Source organism: Oncorhynchus clarkii, chromosome 3 (genome assembly GCF_045791955.1).
Source record: "Oncorhynchus clarkii lewisi isolate Uvic-CL-2024 chromosome 3, UVic_Ocla_1.0, whole genome shotgun sequence".
In the NCBI taxonomy this organism is placed as follows: Eukaryota; Metazoa; Chordata; class Actinopteri; order Salmoniformes; family Salmonidae; genus Oncorhynchus; species Oncorhynchus clarkii.
Genome location: NC_092149.1, coordinates 75,189,417 through 75,213,054, shown reverse-complemented (window position 1 = coordinate 75,213,054; position 23,638 = coordinate 75,189,417). Strand labels below are relative to the sequence as shown.

Below are 23,638 nucleotides of genomic sequence, written 5' to 3'. Positions count from 1 at the left end.
AAGGCCTGTGACCAAAGGGAGGCGCAAGCAGTCAACTTTCACAAGGCCTGTGACCAAAGGGAGGCAGCAACCATAGCCTCTTGTCGTGTGAGTAGTGTCCTCAGACCAGTGTTATTGCTAAGCATAAAAAGTTGTTCAAAGATGGGGAGATGATCAAGGAAGCTTTTATTGAGGCTGCAGACTCACTGTTTGGGGATTTTAAGAATAAGGCTGAAATTATGGCTGCCATCAATTACATTCAGACAAGAAGATGTGAGGGAATAGCAGAGAACCTTGAGGATCAACTGAAGAAGGATACTGATAACTGCGAGTGTTATTCCCTCCAGTTTCACGAGTCCACAGATAATGGTAGATGTGGCAGTTATGCATTTCATCAGAATAGTAAACTCAGCAAAAAAAAGAAACCTCTCACTGTCAACTGCGTTTATCTTCAGCAAACTTAACATGTGTAAATATTTGTATGAACATAAGATTCAACAACAGACATAAACTGAACAAGTTCCACAGACATCTGACTAACAGAAATGGAATAATGTATCCCTGAACAAAGGGAGGGTCAAAAGTAACAGTCAGTATCTGGTGTGGCCACCAGATGCATTAAGTACTGCAGTGCATCTCCTCCTCATGGACTATACCATACTTGTCACTTCTTGCTGTGAGATGTTACCCCACTCTTCCACCAAGGCACCTGCAAGTTCCCAGACATTTCTGTGGGGAATGGCCCTAGCCCTCACCCCCCGATCCAACAGGTCCCAGATGTGCTCAATGGGATAAAGATCCGGGCTCTTCGCTGGCCATGGCAGAACACTGACATTCCTGTCTTGCAGGAAATCACGCACAGAACAAGCAGTATGGCTGGTGGCATTGTCATGCTGGAGGGTCATGTCAGGATGAGCCTGCAGGAAGGGTACCACATGAGGGAGGAGGATGCCTTCCCTGTAACGCACAGCGTTGAGATTGCCTGAATTGACAACAAGCTCAGTCCGATGATGCTGTGACACACCACCCCAGACCATGACAGACCCTTCACCTCCAAATCGATCCCGCTCCAGAGTACAGGCCTCGGTGTAACGCTCATTCCTTCAACAATAAACACGAATCTGACCATCACCCCTGGTGAGACAAAACCGCAACTCGTCAGTGAAGAGCACTTTTTGCCAGTCCTGTCTGGTCCAGCTACGGTGGGTTTGTGCCCATAGGCGACGTTGTTGCCGGTGATATCTGGTGAGGACCTGCCTTACAACAGGCCTACAAGCCCTCAGTCCAGCCTCTCTCAGCCTATTGTGGACAGTCTGAGCACTGGAGGGATTGTGCGTTCCTGGTGTAACTTGGGGCAGTTGTTGTTGCCATCCTGTACCTGTCCCGCAGGTGATATTCAGATGTACCGATCCTGTGCAGGTGTTATTACACGTGGTCTGCCACTGTGAAGACGATCAGCTGTCCGTCCTGTCTCCCTGTAGCGCTGTCTTAGGCGTCTCACAGTATGGACATTGCAATTTATTCCACAGGATTTTTACAAATTATCTTTGAAAGACAGGGTCCTGAAAAAGGGACGATTCTTTTTTTGCTGAGTTTATTTGACAACATGAGTACAAGGGAGTTAGCAATCTCCATAAAAGCTTGAAAGATGTCTATCAAATTCCAACTGCCCTTTTGTAAGCTTGTTTCCATTACTACCAATGGGCCACCTGCTATAGTAGGCCGCATCAGTGGGTTTGTTGCATTGTGCAAACAAGATGATTCTTTCCCTGACTTTCTTAGTTATCACTGCATAATTCATCAGTAAGCTTTGTGCGGGAAGATGTTAAACATGAAAGAGGTGATGGATGTTACCATGAAGATTGTGTGTTCTATTCGAGCAAGAAGCTTACAGCAGAGGCTATTTCACGCTCACTTAGAAGAGACTGAAGAGGAGCACACAGACCTGCTGCACACAGACCTGCTGCTGCACACAGACCTGCTGCTGCACACAGATGTGCGGAGGCTATTTCACGGTCACTTAGAGAGACTGAAGAGGAGCACACAGACCTGCTGCTGCACACGGATGTGAGGTGGCTATTTCACGCTCACTTAGAAGAGACTGAAGCGGTGCACACAGACCTGCTGCTGCACACGGATGTGTGGAGGCTGAGCCGAGGAACATTTTTAAGGAGATTCAATGAGTTGTTGCCTGAAATCAAGGAGTTTCTCAAGGTCCCCAAACATGCAGAATATGCACAGCTCGAGGACACACAGTGGCTCCTGGATTGAGCTTTTCTCACTGACATAACTTACATGTTTAATGAACTGAATGTAGAGCTGCAAGGAAAAGGCAAACATGTAATTGACATGATCAGCTCTGTGAACACTTTTAAATGCAAACTACAACTGGTCACGAGAAAGCTGCATTCAGAACCTGAACGTCAGGGCAAGGATACAGCACAGCCTGACAGTGGACGCTACGTGGAGCAAGTCCAGAGCATCTCATCTGAGTGCGTCAGTCATTTCACTGACTGCATCACTTGAGCCTATTGCCACTTATAAGTGCTTTCCGTTTGGCACAGACATAAATGTGGAAGTCATTGCCTCCAAAATGGGATCACTTTTTCAGTTGGACACAACTATATGAGAAACTGAAAATGTCACCCTTCAAAATGTCATTCAGCTGAAATCCAGGGCCACCACAGATGAAAGAAGAGTTCTGGGCGCTACTGCTAGAGGAGAAGTATCCCAACATAACAAGATGTGCTCTCAACTGATCAGCCCTTTTTTGGATCAACCTACCTCTGTGAGTCTGCATTTTCTCACATGAAGATAATAAAGTCCAAGTACAGATCTACTATGAATGATGACCACCTTGTGTCCTGCATGAGACTGGCAACACGCTGCAGCCCTAACTATAAAAAACGACTTGCCTCAACCCAATGCCAAAAGTCACACAAAGGCAGGAAATGAAATTGGTTGCACTTGTGTGTTATTGGTCCACATTATATTTGGGTATCAAATAGGATTCATAGCAGCAGGTCAATACCCATGTCAGAGACGCAAACTCGGTCTCAACCTTTAAGTCTTTACTGAAGACTCATCTCTTCAGTGGGTCATATGATTGAGTGTAGTCTGGCCCAGGATTGGGAAGGTGAACGGAAAGGCTCTGGAGCAACGAACCGCCCTTGCCATCTCTGCCTGGCCGGTTCCCCTCTTTCCACTGGGATCCTCTGCCTCTAACCCTATTACAGGGGCTGAGTCACTGGCTTACTGGGGCTCTCTCATGCCGTCCCTGGAAGGGGTGCATCACCTGATTGGGTTGATTCACTGATGTGGTCGTCCTGTCTGGGTTGGCGCCCCCCTTGGGTTGTGCCATGGCGGAGATCTTTGTGGGCTATACTCAGCCTTGTCTCAGGATGGTAAGTTGGTGGTTGAAGATATCCCTCTAGTGGTGTGGGGGCTGTGCTTTGGCAAAGTGGGTGGGGTTATATCCTTCCTGTTTGGCCCTGTCCTGGGGTGTCCTCAGATGGGGCCACAGTGTCTCCTGACCCCTCCTGTCTCAGCCTCCAGTATTTATGCTGCAGTAGTTTATGTGTTGGGGGGCTAGGGTCAGTTTGTTATATCTGAAGTACTTCTCCTGTCCTATTCGGTGTCCTGTGTGAATCTAAGTGTGCGTTCTCTAATTCTCTCCTTCTCTCTTTATTTCTCTCTCTTGGAGGACCTGAGCCCTAGGACCATGCCCCAGGACTACCTGACATGATGACTCCTTGCTGTCCCCAGTCCACCTGGCCGTGCTGCTGCTCCAGTTTCAACTGTTCTGCCTTATTATTATTCGACCATGCTGGTCATTTATGAACATTTGAACATCTTGGCCATGTTCTGTTATAATCTCCACCCGGCACAGCCAGAAGAGGACTGGCCACCCCACATAGCCTGGTTCCTCTCTAGGTTTCTTCCTAGGTTTTGGCCTTTCTAGGGAGTTTTTCCTAGCCACCGTGCTTCTACACCTGCATTGCTTGCTGTTTGGGGTTTTAGGCTGGGTTTCTGTACAGCACTTTGAGATATCAGCTGATGTACATTTGATTTGATTTGATTTGGTGTGCTGCGTTTCATAGATGTTGTTGGTTGGTTTAGATTTAGAGACTGGTAGATCTCATCAGACTGGCAAATGAAAAAGTAGATCTGACGTCAAAGAAGGTAGGGCACACCTGGTGTACAGTGCATGGTGAGAGGGTGTATCGATCACAGCAGGTTGATTGCACCTTAATTGGGGAGGACAGGCTCGCGGTAATGACTGGAGCAGAACAAGTGGAATTGATATCATTCGCTCCATTCCAGCTGTTATTATGAGCCGTCCTCCCCTCAGCAGCCTCCACTGGTGTACAGTGCATTGGGAAAGTATTCAGACTCGTTTACTTTTTCCAAATTGTATTACGTTACAGCCTTATTCTAAAATTGATTAAATATGGTTCTTTCTTCTCAACAATCTACACGTAATACCCCATAATGACAAAGCGAAAACAGTTTTATTTTAAATGTATTAAAAATAAGAAACCGAAATACCTTATTTACATAAGTATTCAGACCCTTTAATATGAGACTCGAAATTGTGCTCAGGTGCATCCTGTTTCCATTGATCTTTCTTGAAATGTTTCTACAACTTCATTGGAGTCCACCTGTGGTAACTTCAATTGATTGGACATGATTTGGAAAGGCACACACCTGTCTATATAAGTTGACAGGGCATGTCAGAGCAAAAACCAAGCCATGAGGTCGAAGGAATTGTCCGTAGAGCTCCGAGACAGGATTGTGAAGGGGCACAGATCTGGGGAAGGGTACCAAAAACTTGAAGGTCTCCAAGAACACAGTGGCCTCCATCCTTCTTAAATGGAAGAAGAGTGGAACCACCAAAAATCACATCAAATGTATTTATATAGCCCTTCGTACATCAACTGATATCTCAGTGCTGTACAGAAACCCAGCCTAAAACACCAAACAGCAAGCAATGCAGGTGTAGAAGCACGAGTCAAGAGTCTTCCTAGAACTGGCTGGCCGCCCGGCCAAACTGAACAATCTGGGGAGAAGGGCCTTGGTCAGAGAGGTGATCAAGAACCCAATGGTCACTCTGACAGAGCTCCAGAGTTCCTCTGTGGAGATGGGAGAACCTTCCAGAAGGAGAAACATCTCTGCAGCCCTCCACAAATCAGGTCTTTATGGTAGAGTGGCCTGACGGAAGCCACTCCTCAGTAAAATGCACATGACAACCCGCTTGGAGTTTTCCGAAAGGCACCTAAAGGACGCTGACTATGTGAAACAAGATTCTCTGGTTTGATGAAACCAAGATTGAACTCATTGGCCTGAATACTGAGGTGGTTATTTCTATATTATCAAATGAGGAGAGACAACCTTATCACACAAGTCAGAGTTATACTTAAACTAAATATTTAATCACTTATTAATAAGTGAATGATGTGAGTGCTCTGCAATAACGAGGCTGGTCAACCCAACACTCTTGACTGCTTGGTTGAGAGCCCTGACACACAGAATACAAAGATATTTTATAGCAAAGACACACACACACACACACCTTAGTCTACATGACAAACAACAGATATGAGAAAGGAGTATCCCCCAGCCAGAAAGCATTTGCCGTGAAGACTGTTCTTATTGTACAGAAACCAGAGTTTGGCCCGAGACAAGGTTCCTCTCATCATTATCCATACCTGAGCCATCTCTCCCTGGTACCTTACATTACATAAACACCAACTCATTCTATGGAATGCATGCTGTATGTTTTATCACCAAACCATTTGGAAATCAATTCACACAGACACAGATAAGCGAGTACTAATGGAACCCTGTTCTATTGCATAAATGGTAGTATTATAACATCATCTTGTAATTTCTCCACCATAATGCTAAGCGCCACGTCTGAAAGAACCCTTGCACCATCCCTACAGTGAGGCAGCATCATGCCGTGGGGATGTTTTTCCAGCATCAGGGACTGGGAGACTAGTCAGGATCAAGGGAAAGATGAACGGCGCAAAGTACAGAGAAATTCTTAATGAAGTCCTGAGCGCTCTGGAGCAGGTTTTCAGACTGGGGTGAAGGTTCACTTTCCAACAGGACAACGACCCTAACCACACAGCCTAGACAATGGAAGAGTGGCTTCGGGACAAGTCTCTGAATGTCCTTGAGTGGCCCAGGCAGAGCACAGACTTGAACCTGATCAAACATCTCTGGAGAGACTTGAAAATAGCTGTGCAGTGACGCTTCCCATCCAAGAGGATCTGCAGAGAAGAATGGGAGAAAAACTCCCCAAATACAGGTGTGCCAAGCTTGTAGCGTCATACCCAAGAAGACCCGAGGCTGCCAAAGATGCTTTAACAATTTACTGAGTAAAGGGTCTGAATACTTATGTAAATGTGATTTTTGATTTTTTTATACATTTGCAAAAATGTCTAAAAACCTGTTTTTGCTTTGTCCTTATGTGGTACTGTGTGTAGATTGATGTGGGGGAAAAACAATTCAATCAATTTTAGAATAAGGCTATAATGTAACAAAATGTTGAAAAAGTCAAGGGGTCTGAACACTCCCGAATGCACTGTGTATATGTACCCTGGGTGGGTTGGCCTGCAGAGAGCCGAGGTAGTTCTCTAGGGCCATGTGGCGGCGGCTGTTGAGCAGGGCCTCCACCCGGGCCATGTGGGTCTCCACCAGCTGCTGCCTCTCTCCTGCTGCCTCCTGCTCCAGGGCCTCCACCTTCTCCTGGAAGTGCTGCACACAAAAAAAATTAACACACACTAGACTGCACACACACACATACGCACGCACACATGCACACACGCACGCACAAGGTAGTGTACCTGGATGACTGCCTTCTTGTCAGCGCGAGGGAGACTCTTGGCTTGTCTCTCTGCTTCCTCCCACTCTCTCATCACCTGGCGAGACACGTCAGTCACACAGAGGATTGTGGGTAGTGTAGTGAACTCCCTTATTGTCCACAGTTCACGTCAGAGAAGGGACCCCTCTCCCCCATAAGTTCTCCCTCTTTCACAAACACACAGGCTAATTTTCTCTCTCACTCTCATACACACAGACCTGAGACATCCTCTCGCGGTGCTTGGCCTCCAGACTCTCCTTGGCCTGCTGGAAGTTGGCGTGTTCGCTGTCGTCTCCGGGAGACTCCAGGTAACGGTCCACCGCGCCAGGGGGGGAGGGGGCCGTGGTGGGCACTGGGAGAGGAGGAAGAAAATGTGATAAAGGGGAGAGGAGGAAGGGGATTTCCACAAAAGGGTCCAAAGGTAACTGTTTGATCACTCAAAAGGTTAAACAGCGGCATATCCTCCTCCCACATTTCTACCTTATTGTCACTGTAATCTGAAACTTTACTAAGACTTTAAAGGTCTGAACACACAGACAGACAGGTAGACCTGGCAGTCAGGTAGAGAGACAGGTCAAACACACAGACAGACCTGGCAGTCAGGTAGAGAGACAGGTCAAACACACAGACAGACCTGGCAGTCAGGTAGAGAGACAGGTCAAACACACAGACAGACCTGGCAGTCAGGGAGAGAGACAGGTCAACCACACAGACAGACCTGGCAGTCAGGTAAAGAGACAGGTCAACCACACAGACAGACCTGGCAGTCAAGTAAAGAGACAGGTCAAACACACAGACAGACCTGGCAGTCAGGTAGAGAGACAGGTCAACCACACAGACAGACCTGGCAGTCAGGTAAAGAGACAGGTCAACCACACAGACAGACCTGGCAGTCAGGTAAAGAGACAGGTCAACCACACAGACAGACAGGTAGACCTGGCAGTCAGGTAGAGAGACAGGTCAACCACACAGACAGACAGGTAGACCTGGCAGTCAGGTAGAGAGACAGGTCAACCACACAGACAGACAGGTAGAGAGACAGGTCAAACACACAGACAGGTCAAACACACAGACAGGTAGACCTGGCAGTCAGGTAGAGAGACCGGTCAACCACACAGACAGACAGGTAGACCTGGCAGACAGGTGAACCACACAGGCAGAAAGACAGACAGGTAGAGAGAGATCAACCACATAGACAGGCAGGTAGTGACAGGTCAACCACACAGACAGGTAGAGAGATGGTCAACCCCACAGACAGACAGGTCAGCCACACACACAGACAGGTAGAGAGACAGGTCAACCACACAGACAGAGAGGTAGGTAGAGAGACAGGTCGGCCACACAGAAAGACAGGTGAGCCACATAGACAGACAGATCAACCACACAGACCGAAAGACAGACAGGTAGAGAGACAGGTCCAGCACACAGACCGAAAGAGACAGGTCAACCACACGGACAGAAAAAGACAGGTCAACCACACAGACAGAAAGAGACAGGTCAAACAGACAGACCAGACAGACAGATCAACCACACAGACAGGTCAGCCACACAGACAGAGAGACAGGTAGAGAGACTGGTCAACCACACAGACAGACAGGTAGAGAGACAGGTCAAACACACAAAGACAGGTAGACCTGGCAGACAGGTGGAGAGACAGGTCAACCACACAGACAGACAGGTAGAGAAACAGGTCAGCCACACAGACAGACAGGTAGAGAGACAGGTCAACAAAACAAAGACAAGTAAACCTGGAAGACAGGTGGAGAGACAGGTCAACCGTACAGACAGACAGGTCAACCGCACAGACAAACAGGTAGAGAAACAGGTTAACCACACAGACAGACAGACACAAGTCAACCACACAGACAGACAGGTCAACAACACAGATAGAAAGACACGTCAACCACACAGACAGGTAAAACACACAGACAGACAGACAGGTTAGCCACACAAAGACAGGTAGACCTGGCAGACAGGTGGAGAGACCGGTGAACCACACAGACAGACAGGTAGAGAGACAGGTCAACCAGACAGACAGGCAGGTAGGTAGAGAAACAGGTCAACCACACAGACAGGTGATATACCAGTCTGCCTTGACATTTTTTTGTGTGTGAATGTGTATGCATGCACGAGATAAGGGAGACTGGAAATTCTGCCTAGTCAGGATCAGGGTAGGCGTGCTTAACTGCGCGGAAAGTGCCGGAAAAGAGTGGAACAGCCAGGCTGGGGCTGGGAAACAGACAGAGACTCAACCAACTGACATATGCACGAACACACGAACACACACACACACACACACACACAGATTTAAAGAGACACTGCTGCTGTTAGGTTAAACCAGTTAGAACATCAACTCATTAACCCACTGCCAGGTCAGGCCACCATAAATCACCAGACAAACACTGTCACACACACACAATGTTATTGAGTTGGTTAGTGAGTAATGGAGTGAGTCAGAGAATCGTTGCAAAAGCAGAAGAGTGAAGGGGTGAGTGAGTGAGTGAGTGAGTGAGTGAGTGAGTAAGCTATTTTCCACCAGTGACATTCTCTGCTAATGTCGGCGCAGATACTTCCTAATATCTCGTCCGTTTCTTGATTAAGTCATTATACATAGTTTTTTTTTTTTTTTAAATATCAGAATGACCTAATTGAAAGGTCAACCTCTGTCTGTACCAAGCCACCTGTTCACCCAATAGAGCAGACTATTTTGTTCGGAACACTCTGCACTTCCCCAAAACCTGAGATGGATCCAGACCCTCCAGGTTTGTTGCAGTAAAACAGTATTAGCTATCCAGAGTAATGGTTCATCTGTAATAACTACTATTGGAGGGAAATGAAAGATCAACACATTTCGTAAAAGGCTGTGCATGTTATTTACCTTACATCATCTTCTAAGAGTGGCAGAAAATCTCTTTAATGAAAACTTAAAAGTATCCATCATTGACAAATATGATGCAAAATTTACACTGAACAAAAATATCAAAACAACATAAAGTGTTGGTCCCATGTTTCATTAACTGAAATAAAAGGTCCCATAAATGTTCCATATGAACAAAAGGCTTATTTCGCTCACATTTTGTGCACAAATGTGTTTACATCCCTGTTAGTGAGCATTTCTCCTTTGCCAAGATAATCCATCCACCCGACAGGTGTTTTATATCAAGAAGCTGATTAAACAGCATGATCATTACGCAGGTGCACCTTGCGCTGGGGACAAATACCACTCAAATGTGCAGTTGTGTCACACAACACAATGCCACAGACGTGTCAAGTTTCGAGGGAGAGGCCATTGAAGAGGAATGGGACAACAGTCTGATAAACTCTATTCAAATAATATGTGCCGCTCTGCATGAGGCAAATGATGGTCACACCAGATACTGACTGCTTTTCTGATTCACGCATCTACATTTAGTTTTATTTAAGTATCTGTGACCAATAAAATGGATATCTGTATTCCCAGTCATGTGAAATCCATAGATTAGGGCATAATGAATTTATTACATTGACTGATTCCCTTATGAACTGTAACTCAGTAAAATCTTTGAAATTGTTGCATGTTGTTTATATATTTTTGTTCAGTATAGAAATGAAACAGCTTCCCCTTTCAGAGTAGGTAGTACATCACTTGTGCGTCAAGTGTCTAAGAGCCATCAGACAGGTAGACTGTGTTAGACAGAGAGACAGCTCAGAGAGGCAGACAGCTCAGAGGCAGACAGCTCAGAGGCAGACAGCAGGGGTTATAGTCCCCAAGGCAAGGGGCCTAGAGGTCCATATCGGGGGTCCAGTCCAGGGACTTACACACACTGGTGCTGCAGACAGACAGGCAGTACTCCTCTGAGTCAAAGTTATTCCGGTTGCCCCCACACCCTCCAAAGAGGAAGGGGGCACAGGTGCCCTTCTCTGGCACGAAGTACCAACGCTCCAGAATGGCATGGCACGGGCCCGACTCAGCACGCGCCCAACACACCTCTGAGAAAGACACACACTCTTAAAACACACACTCACACAGAGCAATCACACACACTGGGTGTGTTTACACAGTATGTTCAAACATACACACATCTTCTCCACCTTTGAAACCTCTCCACAAATCCTTGGAGAAAAACAAACAAACAAGTAATCATCTCTTTCAATCCATGGCTTGTTCTTACCTCTGACGACTTCCTCAACCGACTCAGTGGTGGTCGTGGTGGTGGTTGTCATGGCGATGTTGGAGGTGCCTTCACCACTGTCCCGTTCATCGGTCACGTCATCCTCATCGTCTTCATCATCATCATCCTCAAGACCATCTCCGTCCTCATCTCTGTCAAAGGCATCCTCTTCGTCATCCTCCTCAGTGGTGACAGCCCCCTGATCCGCCTGGCGAGGCATGCTGTAGGGAGAGAAGGTGGAACGTGAGTCTATCAGTGTGTGTAGTCTGGTTGTGCAGGTTATCTGTCAAAAGGATTTAACCACTGGTTTAGGAACTTGAGTAAGTATTTAAGATGATGTGTGTGTGCTTAAATGTCTGGATGTTTGTGTCTGCCTGTATGCATCTGTGCTTGCTCCTTTATGTGTGCACGCATTGTGTGTATGCATTGTGTTTGTGCGTGCGTACCTGTTATCGGTATATTCAGTCTCATCTCCACCCCACCACACATCAGACTCAGTCAGCTCCACACTGTCTGACTCGCGCTGTGTCTCCGCTGGGCAACACACAAACTCCACCCCTCGGAAACGGTCGATGCCACATGGCAACAGCATCCCGTAGTCATGGAGATTCATGGTGCGGTCTCCGCAGGACTGATAATAATAGTAATTAGAAAACATCTCATTTGCCTATCACTTTTTAAGACACAGATCTTTACATATCACTAGTGTCAAGATGGTTTCCTGGTCAGGTACATGCTCAGGATAAAACTATGCAAAAGACTAAAGGTGATACAAATTAATAATATGAAGCAAATCAATCATTGGTAGAATTCTAGCTTATAGAATCAGTCAAAAATAATAGGATGAGGTGAGGAGCAGAGAGCAGTCATGCATGCATGGGAGGATGGACCGAGATAAAGGGCTGAGTCATCGCAGCCCAGCACACACTCCCTCAGAATATGAGAGAGAGGAGAGAATACTGATAGGGTGAATCATCCAGAGGTATGGGGGTCAATGGGAGTCAAAGGGGAAGAGGCCCTCAGGGAATCCCTGCTGACTACACAGGATTCCCTGAACACACCCCTTATTACCAGTGCAAGTGAAGAAATTACGCACTAGGAAAAAAGAGAAGAAAGGAGAAGAGGGGGGGTGAAATGAAGAGAACTATAGTTGCATATAACTAGGTTCCTCCACTGTATTCACATCCTACCATACCTTTATCTGTACATTATACCTTAAAGCTATTTTATCGCCCCCAGAAACCTCCTTTTACTCTCTGCTCCAGACGACCAATTCTCATAGCTTTTAGCCGTACCCTTATCCTACTCCTCCTCTGTTGATGTAGAGGTGAATCCAGGCCCTGCAGTGCCTAGCTCCACTCCTATTCCCCAGGCACTTTCTTTTGATGAATTCTGTAACTGTAAAAGCCTTGGTTTCATGCACGTTAACATTAGAAGCCTCATCCCTAAATTTGTTTTATTCACTATTTTAGCACATTCTGCCAAGTTCTAACCGTGTCTGAATCCTGGCATAGGAAGACCACCAAAAATTCTGAAATCTTCATCCCTAACTAGAACATTTTCAGACAAGATAGAACGGCCAAAGGGGGCGGTGTTGCAATCTACTGCAAAGATAGCCTGCAGAGTTCTGTCCTACTATTCAGGTCTGTACCCAAACAATTTGAACTTCTACTTTTAAAAATCCACCTCTCTAAAAACAAGTCTCTCACCTGTCGTGGAATAATCAGAATTTGTTGGTAACATATGTAAGATGTTTTTCATATTCATCATATGTTTGTAAGTTACTTCTCATCAAGAATGTTATTTTTGTATAATACTGTGGCAGGGTTTGCAGTATCTGTTCTATGTCAAGACTAAGTTGTTTGGGCTAGAGAGAGGGGAGAGGTCAAGTGTGTATCTCTTGGCTCCACAATGTCTGTGTGCCGGTCTGTGTGTCTCTGTGATCCTGTCAAGATAGGATTGGTTGTATCTAAATGACAATTTGATATATGCCTGTTGATATGGAGGGTTGGTTTATGGTTCTGGGGTTTGAGTAAGGAGACAAAGCTGAACGATGAATTATTGCCGATGCTGTCTTATCCTGTGTGTGTCTTTGCTATAAAGGACCTCATTTGAAATGTGGAAGGGGCTCTCAGAGAATTCATGGTTAGACACTGAATTGCCTGAGAGTCACAGGATTGTGATAGAGCTCATATAATTAAAATATGGACTTTGATAACTAACTCTGACTTGTGTTGTGGTTTGCTCCCATGATTTGGTAAATAGAGGAAATTTCCACGACATTTGGCGATGAGGAGGGGATGTGAATCTTCACTCGGTGACCGTTCCTACGATCTAGGTAAATAAATCGTGCACGAGGGATCCCCTAAACTTGGGATCTCAGAGAGAAGTTGTGGGATTTATTGAATAAACTGTTTTCCATAAAGTTAAAGAGAATTCGAGGGATGCTCGATGTAGTTTATAATGTCGTGCAAAGCCTAAGGTTTTCCATCAAACTAATTATCATTGCGTGATTAATGTGATGTAGTAAAGTAATTGAAATACGTTGCATAAGTAAACATAATCTACTTTTAGTAAAAGGCGCAATATCTGTTTCCTAGTCATTAACTGTCGAATTTATTCTTTAATTGCTAATATATTCATTTGGAATTTGAGAATCATAGCCGGAGTATGAGAATCATAGCTGGAGTAACGTTTGTACTATTAAAATTGGGCTATTATTCTTCTGGGAAACCGAGTGACGTGTTTTGATTCTACTTAGAAATTGGGTTTATATGCGGAGAATCTTAGTTTTTCGCAATAGCATTAGTGGTTCAGTGGTAGAATTCTCGCCTGCCACACGGGAGGCCCGGGTTCCATTCCCAGGCTGGCTGAATTCTGAGTTTTTGATTGTAAATAATCTATTTGTATGTTTTGCCTGGAAAGTTATGGTTGCTAGTGTTTGTATAAGAGATAAATGAACGTTTTCAATAGATTGTTTAGGTTAAATTGATAGACTAATTCAACTTAAATTAATAACGAAGCGAATTCTGATGCAAGACGATGTCTGTTCACTAAATTATCTGCTGGAATAATGTATTGAGAATTGGGTTGTATTTAAATTACTGTATCAATAGAGAAGACAGTTACCTAAATTAAAGACATTCTGAATAATAGCGGGGAAAGAATAGCGATAGGAAAGTGGTTACCGAAATGTTTTTCATTCTTGTAGATTGACTGACGCATGTTATAATCTTGGTGCTGCGTGTTATTTTTAAAGAAATAGGAAACATTTCATAAGTGTGAAGAGCAAAGAGAAGAGGAAGTTATAAAGTTGGGGTTTTAATCTTACGATAGAGGTAAGGAAAAACGTTGAAATGAGAGGGGTTATATATTTTTGCCCAATGAGAAAAATAAATAGGAAAGTTGAGTTGAAAGTATGGGAGAGAGTTAGTTACTGTGTTGACTACTAATTGTCAGGGAAAGTTGCTGGAGGCAGGTAGATTGTTGCAGAATAACAAAATTTTGCGTTATTAGTTTGAATATACAATAACCTTACTCTAATTGTTTTGACCGTTGTTCAGGTACATTTTTTTTCTGTATTTCTAGCAGCTGATTCGCTAGGTGGGCATCATAGATTTGTGGGAGACTGGATGTCTGAAACATAAAACATCGTAAGAATAAGATTCTGATGGTTATTGATTCTTGGTTTGATTGTTTAAGTAACACCAGTTAATTTGAGCAGGAAAGTTAATGTAGTCTAACATTATAGTATGTTTCCATTATGTGGAACAATGTCAGGTCATTAAAGATGATTGCTGGATTGAATAGTATGAGAACCTGTTGACAGAAGACTGAATGGGTATGAATGTTGAAGAGCAAGCTTGGGCCAAACTAGTAAGCTAATATGTTAAGTGGGGGAGTATCATAGATTTTAATTATAGTGTTGTTACCGCAATAGTCAAAACAATTTCATGGAATTATCATTAGGTTTGGTTTATAGTTCACGTTTGAGTTTCTGAATCGATGTAGTGTAATGAATACTAAGTGTTTTTGTGTTTTCTCCGGGAAAATTGATATTTCACTGTCTCTCTCTGGAATGTTTCCAGGGACTATACTCTTGGGGAGAGTGAGTGAAATTGAGGCCATAAATTACCACATTGAAAGGGGCACTCACCACATTGGGATTTTAATGAGTTTTTATTTTCTGACTTTTCATTACACACGCAAATTCTTTTGATAAAGGAATGTTCTGGGAACATGGAAATATAAAAATGTTTGGAAATAGTTGATTATTGTTTGCCAATTGTTTTATATAGTGAAACACTGCTTTGAAGAGTTTTGTATAACCTATGACCTTCTGATGACTTTCCGTTGTGGCTTGATCACCCGCATTGGAAAGCCATTTGGATAATAAATGTATGGTCATTTGTAATACTGCTTTCAAAATAATTTGTGTAAATTGGTAAATATGTTTCTTATCCATACAGTGCCTTGCGAAAGTATTCGGCCCCCTTGAACTTTGCGACCTTTTGCCACATTTCAGGCTTCAAACATAAAGATATAATGGATTTTTTTGTGAAGAATCAACAACAAGTGGGACACAATCATGAAGTGGAACGACATTTATTGGATATTTCAAACTTTTTTAACAAATCAAAAACTGAAAAATTGGGCGTGCAAAATTATTCAGTCCCCTTAAGTTCATACTTTGTAGCGCCACCTTTTGCTGCGATTACAGCTGTAAGTCGCTTGGGGTATGTCTATCAGTTTTGCACATCGAGAGACTGACATTTTTTCCCATTCCTACTTGCAAAACAGCTCGAGCTCAGTGAGGTTGGATGGAGAACAATTGTGAACAGCAGTTTTCAGTTCTTTCCACAGATTCTCGATTGGATTCAGGTCTGGACTTTGACTTGGCCATTCTAACACCTGGATATGTTTATTTTTGAACCATTCCATTGTAGATTTTGCTTTATGTTTTGGATCATTGTCTTGTTGGAAGACAAATCTCCGTCCCAGTCTCAGGTCTTTTGCAGACTCCATCAGGTTTTCTTCCAGAATGGTCCTGTATTTGGCTCCATCCATCTTCCCATCAATTTTAACCATCTTCCCTGTCCCTGCTGAAGAAAAGCAGGCCCAAACCATGATGCTGCCACCACCATGTTTGACAGTGGGGATGGTGTGTTCAGTGTGATGAGCTGTGTTGCTTTTACGCCAAACATAACGTTTTGCATTGTTGCCAAAAAGTTCAATTTTGGTTTCATCTGACCAGAGCACCTTCTTCCACATGTTTGGTGTGTCTCCCAGGTGGCTTGTGGCAAACTTTAAACAACACTTTTTATGGATATCTTTAAGAAATGGCTTTCTTCTTGCCACTCTTCCATAAAGGCCAGATTTGTGCAATATACGACTGATTGTTGTCCTATGGACAGAGTCTCCCACCTCAGCTGTAGATCTCTGCAGTTCATCCAGAGTGATCATGGGCCTCTTGGCTGCATCTCTGATCAGTCTTCTCCTTGTATGAGCTGAAAGTTTAGAGGGACGGCCAGGTCTTGGTAGACCTTGGCTAGCTTTTTCAAGCTGAAAGTTGCTTCCTGCAACACTAACTCAAAAAAGTTCTGGGACACTGTAAAGTCCATGGAGAATAAGAACACCTCCTCCCAGCTGCCCACTGCACTGAAGATAGTGTTTCCTGTCACCACCAATAATTCCACTATAATTGAACATTTCAAAAAGCATTTTTCTACGGCTGGCCATGCTTTCCCCACCTGGCTACCCCTACCCCGGTCAACAGCACTGCACCCCCCACAGCAACTCGCCCAAGCATTTCCCATTTCTCCTTCTCCCAAATCCAGTCAGCTGATGTTCTGAAAGAACTGCAAAATCTGGACCCCTACAAATCAGCCGGGCTAGACAATCTGGACCCTTTCTTTCTAAAATGATCTGCCAAAATTGTTGCCACCCCTATTACTAGCCTGTTCAACCTCTCTTTCGTGTCGTCTGAGATTCCCAAAGATTGGAAAGCAGCTGCGGTCATCCCCCTCTTCAAAGGGGGACACACTCTTGACCCAAACTGCTACAGACCTATATCTATCCTGCCCTGCCTTTCTAAGTTCTTCGAAAGCCAAGTCAACAAACAGAATACCAACCATTTTGAATCCCACCATACCTTCTCCGCTATGCAATCTGGTTTCAGAGCTGGTCATGGGTGCATCTCAGCCACGCTCAAGGTCCTAAACGATATCGTAACTGCCATCGATAAGAAACAATACTGTGCAGCCGTATTCATTGACCTGGCCAAGGCTTTCGACTCTGTCAATCACCACATCCTCATTGGCAGACTCGATAGCCTTGGTTTCTCAAATGATTGCCTCACCTGGTTAACCAACTACTTCTCTGATAGAGTTCAGTGTGTAAAATCGGAGGGCCTGTTGTCCGGGCCTCTGACAGTCTCTATGGGGGTGCCACAGGGTTCAATTCTTGGACCGACTCTCTTCTCTGTATACATCAATGATGTCACTCTTGCTGCTGGTGAGTCTCCGATCCACCTCTACGCAGACGACACCCTTCTGTATACTTCTGTCCCTTCTTTGGACACTGTGTTAATAACCCTCCAGTCGAGCTTCAATGCCATACAACTCCCCTTCCGTGGCCTCCAATTGCTCTTAAATACGAGTAAAACTAAATGCATGCTCTTCAACCGATCGCTGCCTGCACCTGCCCGCCTTTCCAACATCACTACTCTGGACGGTTCTGACTTAGAATATGTGGACAACTACAAATACCTAGGTGTCTGGTTAGACTGAAAACTCTCCTTCCAGACTCACATCAAACATCTCCAATCCAAAGTTAAATCTAGACTTGGCTTCCTATTTTGCAACAAAGCATCCTTCACTCATGCTGCCAAACATACCCTTGTAAAACTGACCATCCTACCGATCCTCAACTTTGGCGAGGTCATTTACAAAATAGCCTCCAATACCCTACTCAATAAATTGGATGCAGTCTATCACAGTGCCATCCGTTTTGTCACCAAAGCACCATATACTACCCACCACTGCGACCTGTACGCTCTCGTTGGCTGGCCCTCGCTTCATACTCGTCGCCAAACCCACTGGCTCCAGGTCATCTACAAGACCCTGCTAGGTAAAGTCCCCCCTTATCTCAGCTCACTGGTCACCATAGCAGCACCCACCTGTAGCACGCACTCCAGCAGGTATATCTCTCTGGTCACCCCCAAAACCAATTATTTCTTTGGCCACCTCTCCTTCCAGTTCTCTGCTGCCAATGACTGGAACGAACTACATACATCTCTGAAACTGGAAACACTTATCTCCCTCACTAGCTTTAAGCACCAGCTGTCAGAGCAGCTCACAGATTACTGCACCTGTACATAGCCCATCTATAATTTAGCCCAAACAACTACCTCTTCCCCTACTGTATTTATTTTGCTCCTTTGCACCCCATTATTTCTATTCTTCCGCTGCAAATCTACCATTCCAGTGTTTTACTTGCTATATTGTATTTACTTCGCCACCATGGCCTTTTTTTTTTACCTCCCTTATCTCACCTCATTTGCTCACATTGTATATAGACTTATTTTTCTACTGTATTATTGACTTTGTTTTTTTTATTCCATGTGTAACTCTGTGTTGTTGTATGTGTCGAACTGCTTTGCTTTATCTTGGCCAGGTCGCAATTGTAAATGAGAACTTGTTCTCAACTTGCCTACCTGGTTAAATAAAGGTGTTCTCAACTTGCCTACCTGGTTAAATAAAGGTGTTCTCAACTGTCCTACCTGGTTAAATAAAGGTGAAATAAATAAATAAAAGTTAAAAAAATAGAATGAAGAAACAAGGAAAGAACAGGACATTGAGAGACCAAGACAAAACGGATTAAAAGATGAATGTGCGTGAGTGATTTCCGTAGCTGCGAGCCAAAGCCAAGCTTAGTCACAAAAGAGATTATTTTGTTGATTATCAAAACGATCTTTGGTTTGTAAGTGAAGTGCTCTGAACCGAACTGGGATTTTGTTTCCCTTTCTTGAACTGTCCGAGTACCATTCTATGAACATTAAATATATATATATATTTTTTTAAAGCTGACTCTTCCTCTGTTTACACCACCCCTTGCTACCGCATAGATCAGAACCCCCCTGGACTAATAACACTAGATCGATAGAGGAGAGAACACGAGATGGATCGGTAGATGGGTAGATTAATAGATGAGAGAATACTAGATATAGAAGAGAATACAAGATGGAGAGAAGAGGACTGGCCACCCATCATAGCCTGGTTCCTCTCTAGGTTTCTTCCTAGGTTCCGGCCTTTCTAGGGAGATATTCCTAACAACCGTGCTTCTACACCTGCATTGTTGCTGTTTGGGGTTTTAGGCTGGGTTTCTGTACAGCATGTTGTGACATCATCTGATGTAAGAAGGGCTCTATAAATACATTTGATTGATTGATAGATAGAGGTGATACAACTTCAACAATATAAAAAGCAAGAGCAGGAGAAGAACAGAGCACTAGAGGAGAGGATCAGACTGCTGGAGGAGAGGGTTAGAGGGATGGCGTGTGACAGAACAACCCACTAGAGGTGGCCACCTCCGCAGATGCCAGCAGACCAGCCCACCTCAGCTCCTGACAAAAGTCTTGACACCACAGCAGAACAGTCCACACCAGACCCTGACCATAGCATCAACATCACAGCAGAACAGACAAATGAAGAACCCCAAGCCCAGAGGACCTCACCCCCCCCTGTTAGCCCTCCTGACCCCACACACACACCCACTGAGGACATACGCAAGACACAGATTGTACTCAAACAGGAAATATATACAATATATTTTTTTCTCCCAAACACAGTGCGTCTAAACTCTGGTGTCCAGACACCCAGCGCGCCCTAGACCTTCTGTCTGAGGACCAACTAGGTTCACCTAGCCACATAATATTACACACAGACACAAACAATCTGAGAACGCAGAAGGAAAGGGTGGCCACAGCACTGAAGGGAGTGATTGAAAAAGCTTCTTCTACTTTCCCCAATGCACAAGTGCGTATCTCCACCCTGCTAGATGACCGTGGACTTCTGGAAACAGCAGAGGGAGCAGCCCGCTATCCACATCGACAAGGCAGTAGTGGAGAAGGTGGGAAGTTAAGTTCCTCGCCGTACACATCACGGACAAACTGAAATGGTCCACCCACACAGACAGCGTGGTGAAGAAGGCGCAGCAGCGCCGCTTCAACCTCAGGAGGCTGAAGAAATTCGGCTTGTCACCAAAAACACAAACTTTTACAGATGCACAATCGAGAGCATCCTGTCGGGCTGTATCACCGCCTGGTACAGCAACTGCTCCGCCCACAACCGCAAGGCTATCCAGAGGGTAGTGAGGTCTGCACAATGCATCACCGGGGGCACACTACCTACCCTCCAGAATACCTACACCACCCGATATGGAAGGCCATAAAGATCATCAAGGACAACAACCACCCGAGTCACTGCCTGTTCACCCCGCTATCATCCAGAAGGCGAGGTCAGTACAGGTGCATCAAAGCGGGGACCGAGAGACTGAAAAACAGCTTCTATCTCAAGGCCATCAGACTGTTAAACAGTCATCACTAACATTGAGGGGCTGCTGCCAACATACTGACTCAACTCTAGCCACTTTAATAATGGAAAAATGTATGTAATAAATGTATCACTAGTCACTTTAAACAATGCCACTTTATATAATGTTTACATACCCTACATTACTCATCTCATATGTATATACTTTACTCTATACCATCTACTGCATCTTGACTATGCTGAACGGCCATCTCTCATCCATATATTTATATGTACATATTCTTAGCCATTCCTTTACACTTGTGTGTACAAGGTAGTTGTTGTGAAATTGTTAGGTTAAATTACTTGTTAGATATTACTGCATGGTCGGAACAAGAAGCACAAGCATTTCGCTACACTCGCATTAACATCTGCTAACCACGTGTATGTGACAAATAAAATTAGATTTTCTACCACGAAAGACTTCCACCCTGCTACCATACAGCAGGTAAACGCAAGTATTTCCCATGACAGTGCCTCAAAACCAAATGTTTTCCTGGCCCACCACTCCACCCTGGACTAGAACAGCCTTTATGACCAGATCAATCTATACAAGGCAGCAGTGCCCACCTTCGCCCGGACTCTAAAGGACATCGCTCTCAAACGCAGCCCCAACACTTCACACAGGAGAAACAGATCAATAGACACCCCACCCAGACCAGCGAGACACTCTCCTAGACCTGCGGGACCCCCCCCCCCTGGACCTACACATAGAGGACCCATGCCGAGAGGACCTACATCCAGACCACAACACCACCAGCCACATACACACACACACACACACACACACACACCCACCAATCAACCATGCCCACAACCCATTTAGGCCCCCCTCAGATCAGACCTATGCCCCTCCTTCCCACCACATGCACCCCACCCCCGCAAAGAGGGCCTCAACATGGAAGTTACACATACGCCCAGGCAGTGAGTGGGCAAACGGGCCCAACCCCCACTCTTACACTAGCCCAAGCCAATGGCATGTACCAGATGCTCAGCAGGCTCTGCTCACACTTACTGGCCTGAGGCCAAACCACACAATCAACAATATTGGACACTTTATGGAACACAAAGCCTTCACTATATCATCCTGGAATATCCAAGGCCTGAGGTCATCTGCCTTTGGCCTAAAGAGCAGGAACCTGGACTTCATCAAAGAAATCGGTAATACAGACATCGTCATCCTACAAGTAAACCTGGTATAGAGGAGACGGACCCACTGGTTGCCCTCTAGGTTACAGAGAGCTGGTAGTCCCATCCACTAAACTACCAGGTGTGAAACAGGGAAGGGACTCAGGGGGTAAGCTAATTTGGTAAAGAGCAGACCTAACTCAATCTATTAAATTAATCAAAACAGGAATATTTTACATTTGGCTAGAAATTCAAAAAGGAAATTACCTCAGAGAAAAATGTCCTCCTGTGTGCTACCTATATCCCCCCACTAGAATCCCCATACTTTAATGAAGACAGCTTCTCCATCCTGGAGGGGGAAATCAATAATTTCAAGGGAGAGAATGTACTAGTCTGTGGCAACCTAAATGCTATCCTGGAGGGGGAAATCAATCAATTCTCTTCCATGGAGAGAATTTACTAGTCTGTAGCAACCTAAATGCCAGAACGAGACAAGAACCTGACACCCTCAGCACCCAAGGGGACAAACACCTGCCTGGAGGTGACAGCATTCCCTCCCCCATATGCCCCCCTAGACACAACTATGACATCATAACCAACAAAAACAAGTCACAACTCCTGCAGCTCTGTCGCACGCCAGGTATGTCCATAGTCAATGGTAGGCTTTGAGGGGACTCCTATGGTAGGTACACCTATAGCTCATCTCTTGGCAGTAGTACTGTATCACTGACCTCAACCCAGTCTCTCAGAGTGTTCACAGTCAGCCCACTTACACCCCTATCAGACCACAGCAAAATCACAATCTACATGAACAGAGCAATACTCAATCATGAGGCATCAAAGCCAAAGGAAGTGAGTAATATTAAGAAATGCTACAGATGGAAGGAATGTTTGGAAACCTACCAAAAAAACAATTAGGCAACAACAAATTCAATCCCTTTTAGACAACTTCCTGGATAAAATATTCCACTGTAATAGTGAAGGCGTAAACTGGGCAGTAGAAAATCTTATATTTGATCTCTCAGCTTCCCTATCAAATCCCAAAAAAAACAAAGAAAATGAACCACAGTGACAAATGGTTTGATGAAGAATGCAAAAATTTAAGAAAGAAATTGAGAAACCTGTCCAACCAAAAACAAAGACCCGGAACACCTGAGTTTGGTGAATCACTAAAACAATACAGAAATACACTACGGAAAAAGAGGGAACAGCACGTCAGAAATCAGCTCAATGTAATTGAAGAATCCATATAGTCTCACCACTTCTGGGAAAACTGGAAAACCCTAAACACAAATAATTATTTATCCAAAATGGAGATGTATGGGTAAACCACTTCTCCAATCTTTTTGGCTCTATAACAAAGAACAAACAGCAAAAACATATACATGATCAAATACAAATCTTAGAATGAACTAGTAAAGACTACCAGAACCCACTGGATTCTCCAATTACCTTGAATGAACTACAGGACAAAATAAAAACCCTCCAACCCAAAAAGGCCTGTGGTGTTGATGGTATCCTCAATGAAATGATCAAATATATAGACAACAAATTCCAATTGGCTATACTAAAACTCTAACATCATCCTTAGCTCTGGCATCTTCCCCAGTATTTGGAAACAAGGACTGATCACCCCAATCCACAAAAGTGGAGACAAATTTGACCCCAATAACTACCGTGGGATATGAGTCAACAGTAGCATCGGGAAAATCCTCTGCATTTTCATTAACAGCAGACTTGTACATTTCCTCTGTGAAAATAATGTACTGAGCAAATGTCAAATTGGCTTTTTACCAAATTATCACACGACAGACCACGTATTCACATTACACACCCTAATTGACAAACAAACTAACCAAAACAAAGACAAAGTCTTCTCATTCTTCGTTGATTTAAAAAATGCCTTCGACTCAATTTGGCAT

At 44.5% G+C, this 23,638-nt stretch overlaps 1 protein-coding gene across 4 annotated transcripts in view; it reads right to left on the bottom strand.

The window, feature by feature from the left end:
* LOC139404288 (amyloid-beta A4 protein-like) overlaps positions 1-23,638 on the bottom strand; it is a 73,236-nt gene that overhangs the window by 22,477 nt on the left and 27,121 nt on the right. For 2 of the 4 annotated variants that reach the window (XR_011633842.1, XM_071147208.1), the window contains exons 5-10: positions 11,445-11,629; positions 10,999-11,219; positions 10,646-10,816; positions 7,066-7,199; positions 6,831-6,905; positions 6,583-6,741 (exon numbers count right to left, since the gene is read on the bottom strand). Coding sequence is in view for 2 of the 4 variants with exons in the window: in XM_071147208.1 (XP_071003309.1) it covers positions 6,583-6,741; positions 6,831-6,905; positions 7,066-7,199; positions 10,646-10,816; positions 10,999-11,219; positions 11,445-11,629 (945 nt within the window). In the remaining 2 variants the exon portion in view is untranslated. The remainder of the gene's footprint in view (positions 1-6,582; positions 6,742-6,830; positions 6,906-7,065; positions 7,200-10,645; positions 10,817-10,998; positions 11,220-11,444; positions 11,630-23,638) is intronic. The other 2 variants (XR_011633843.1, XM_071147209.1) reach the window with 1 other exon arrangement.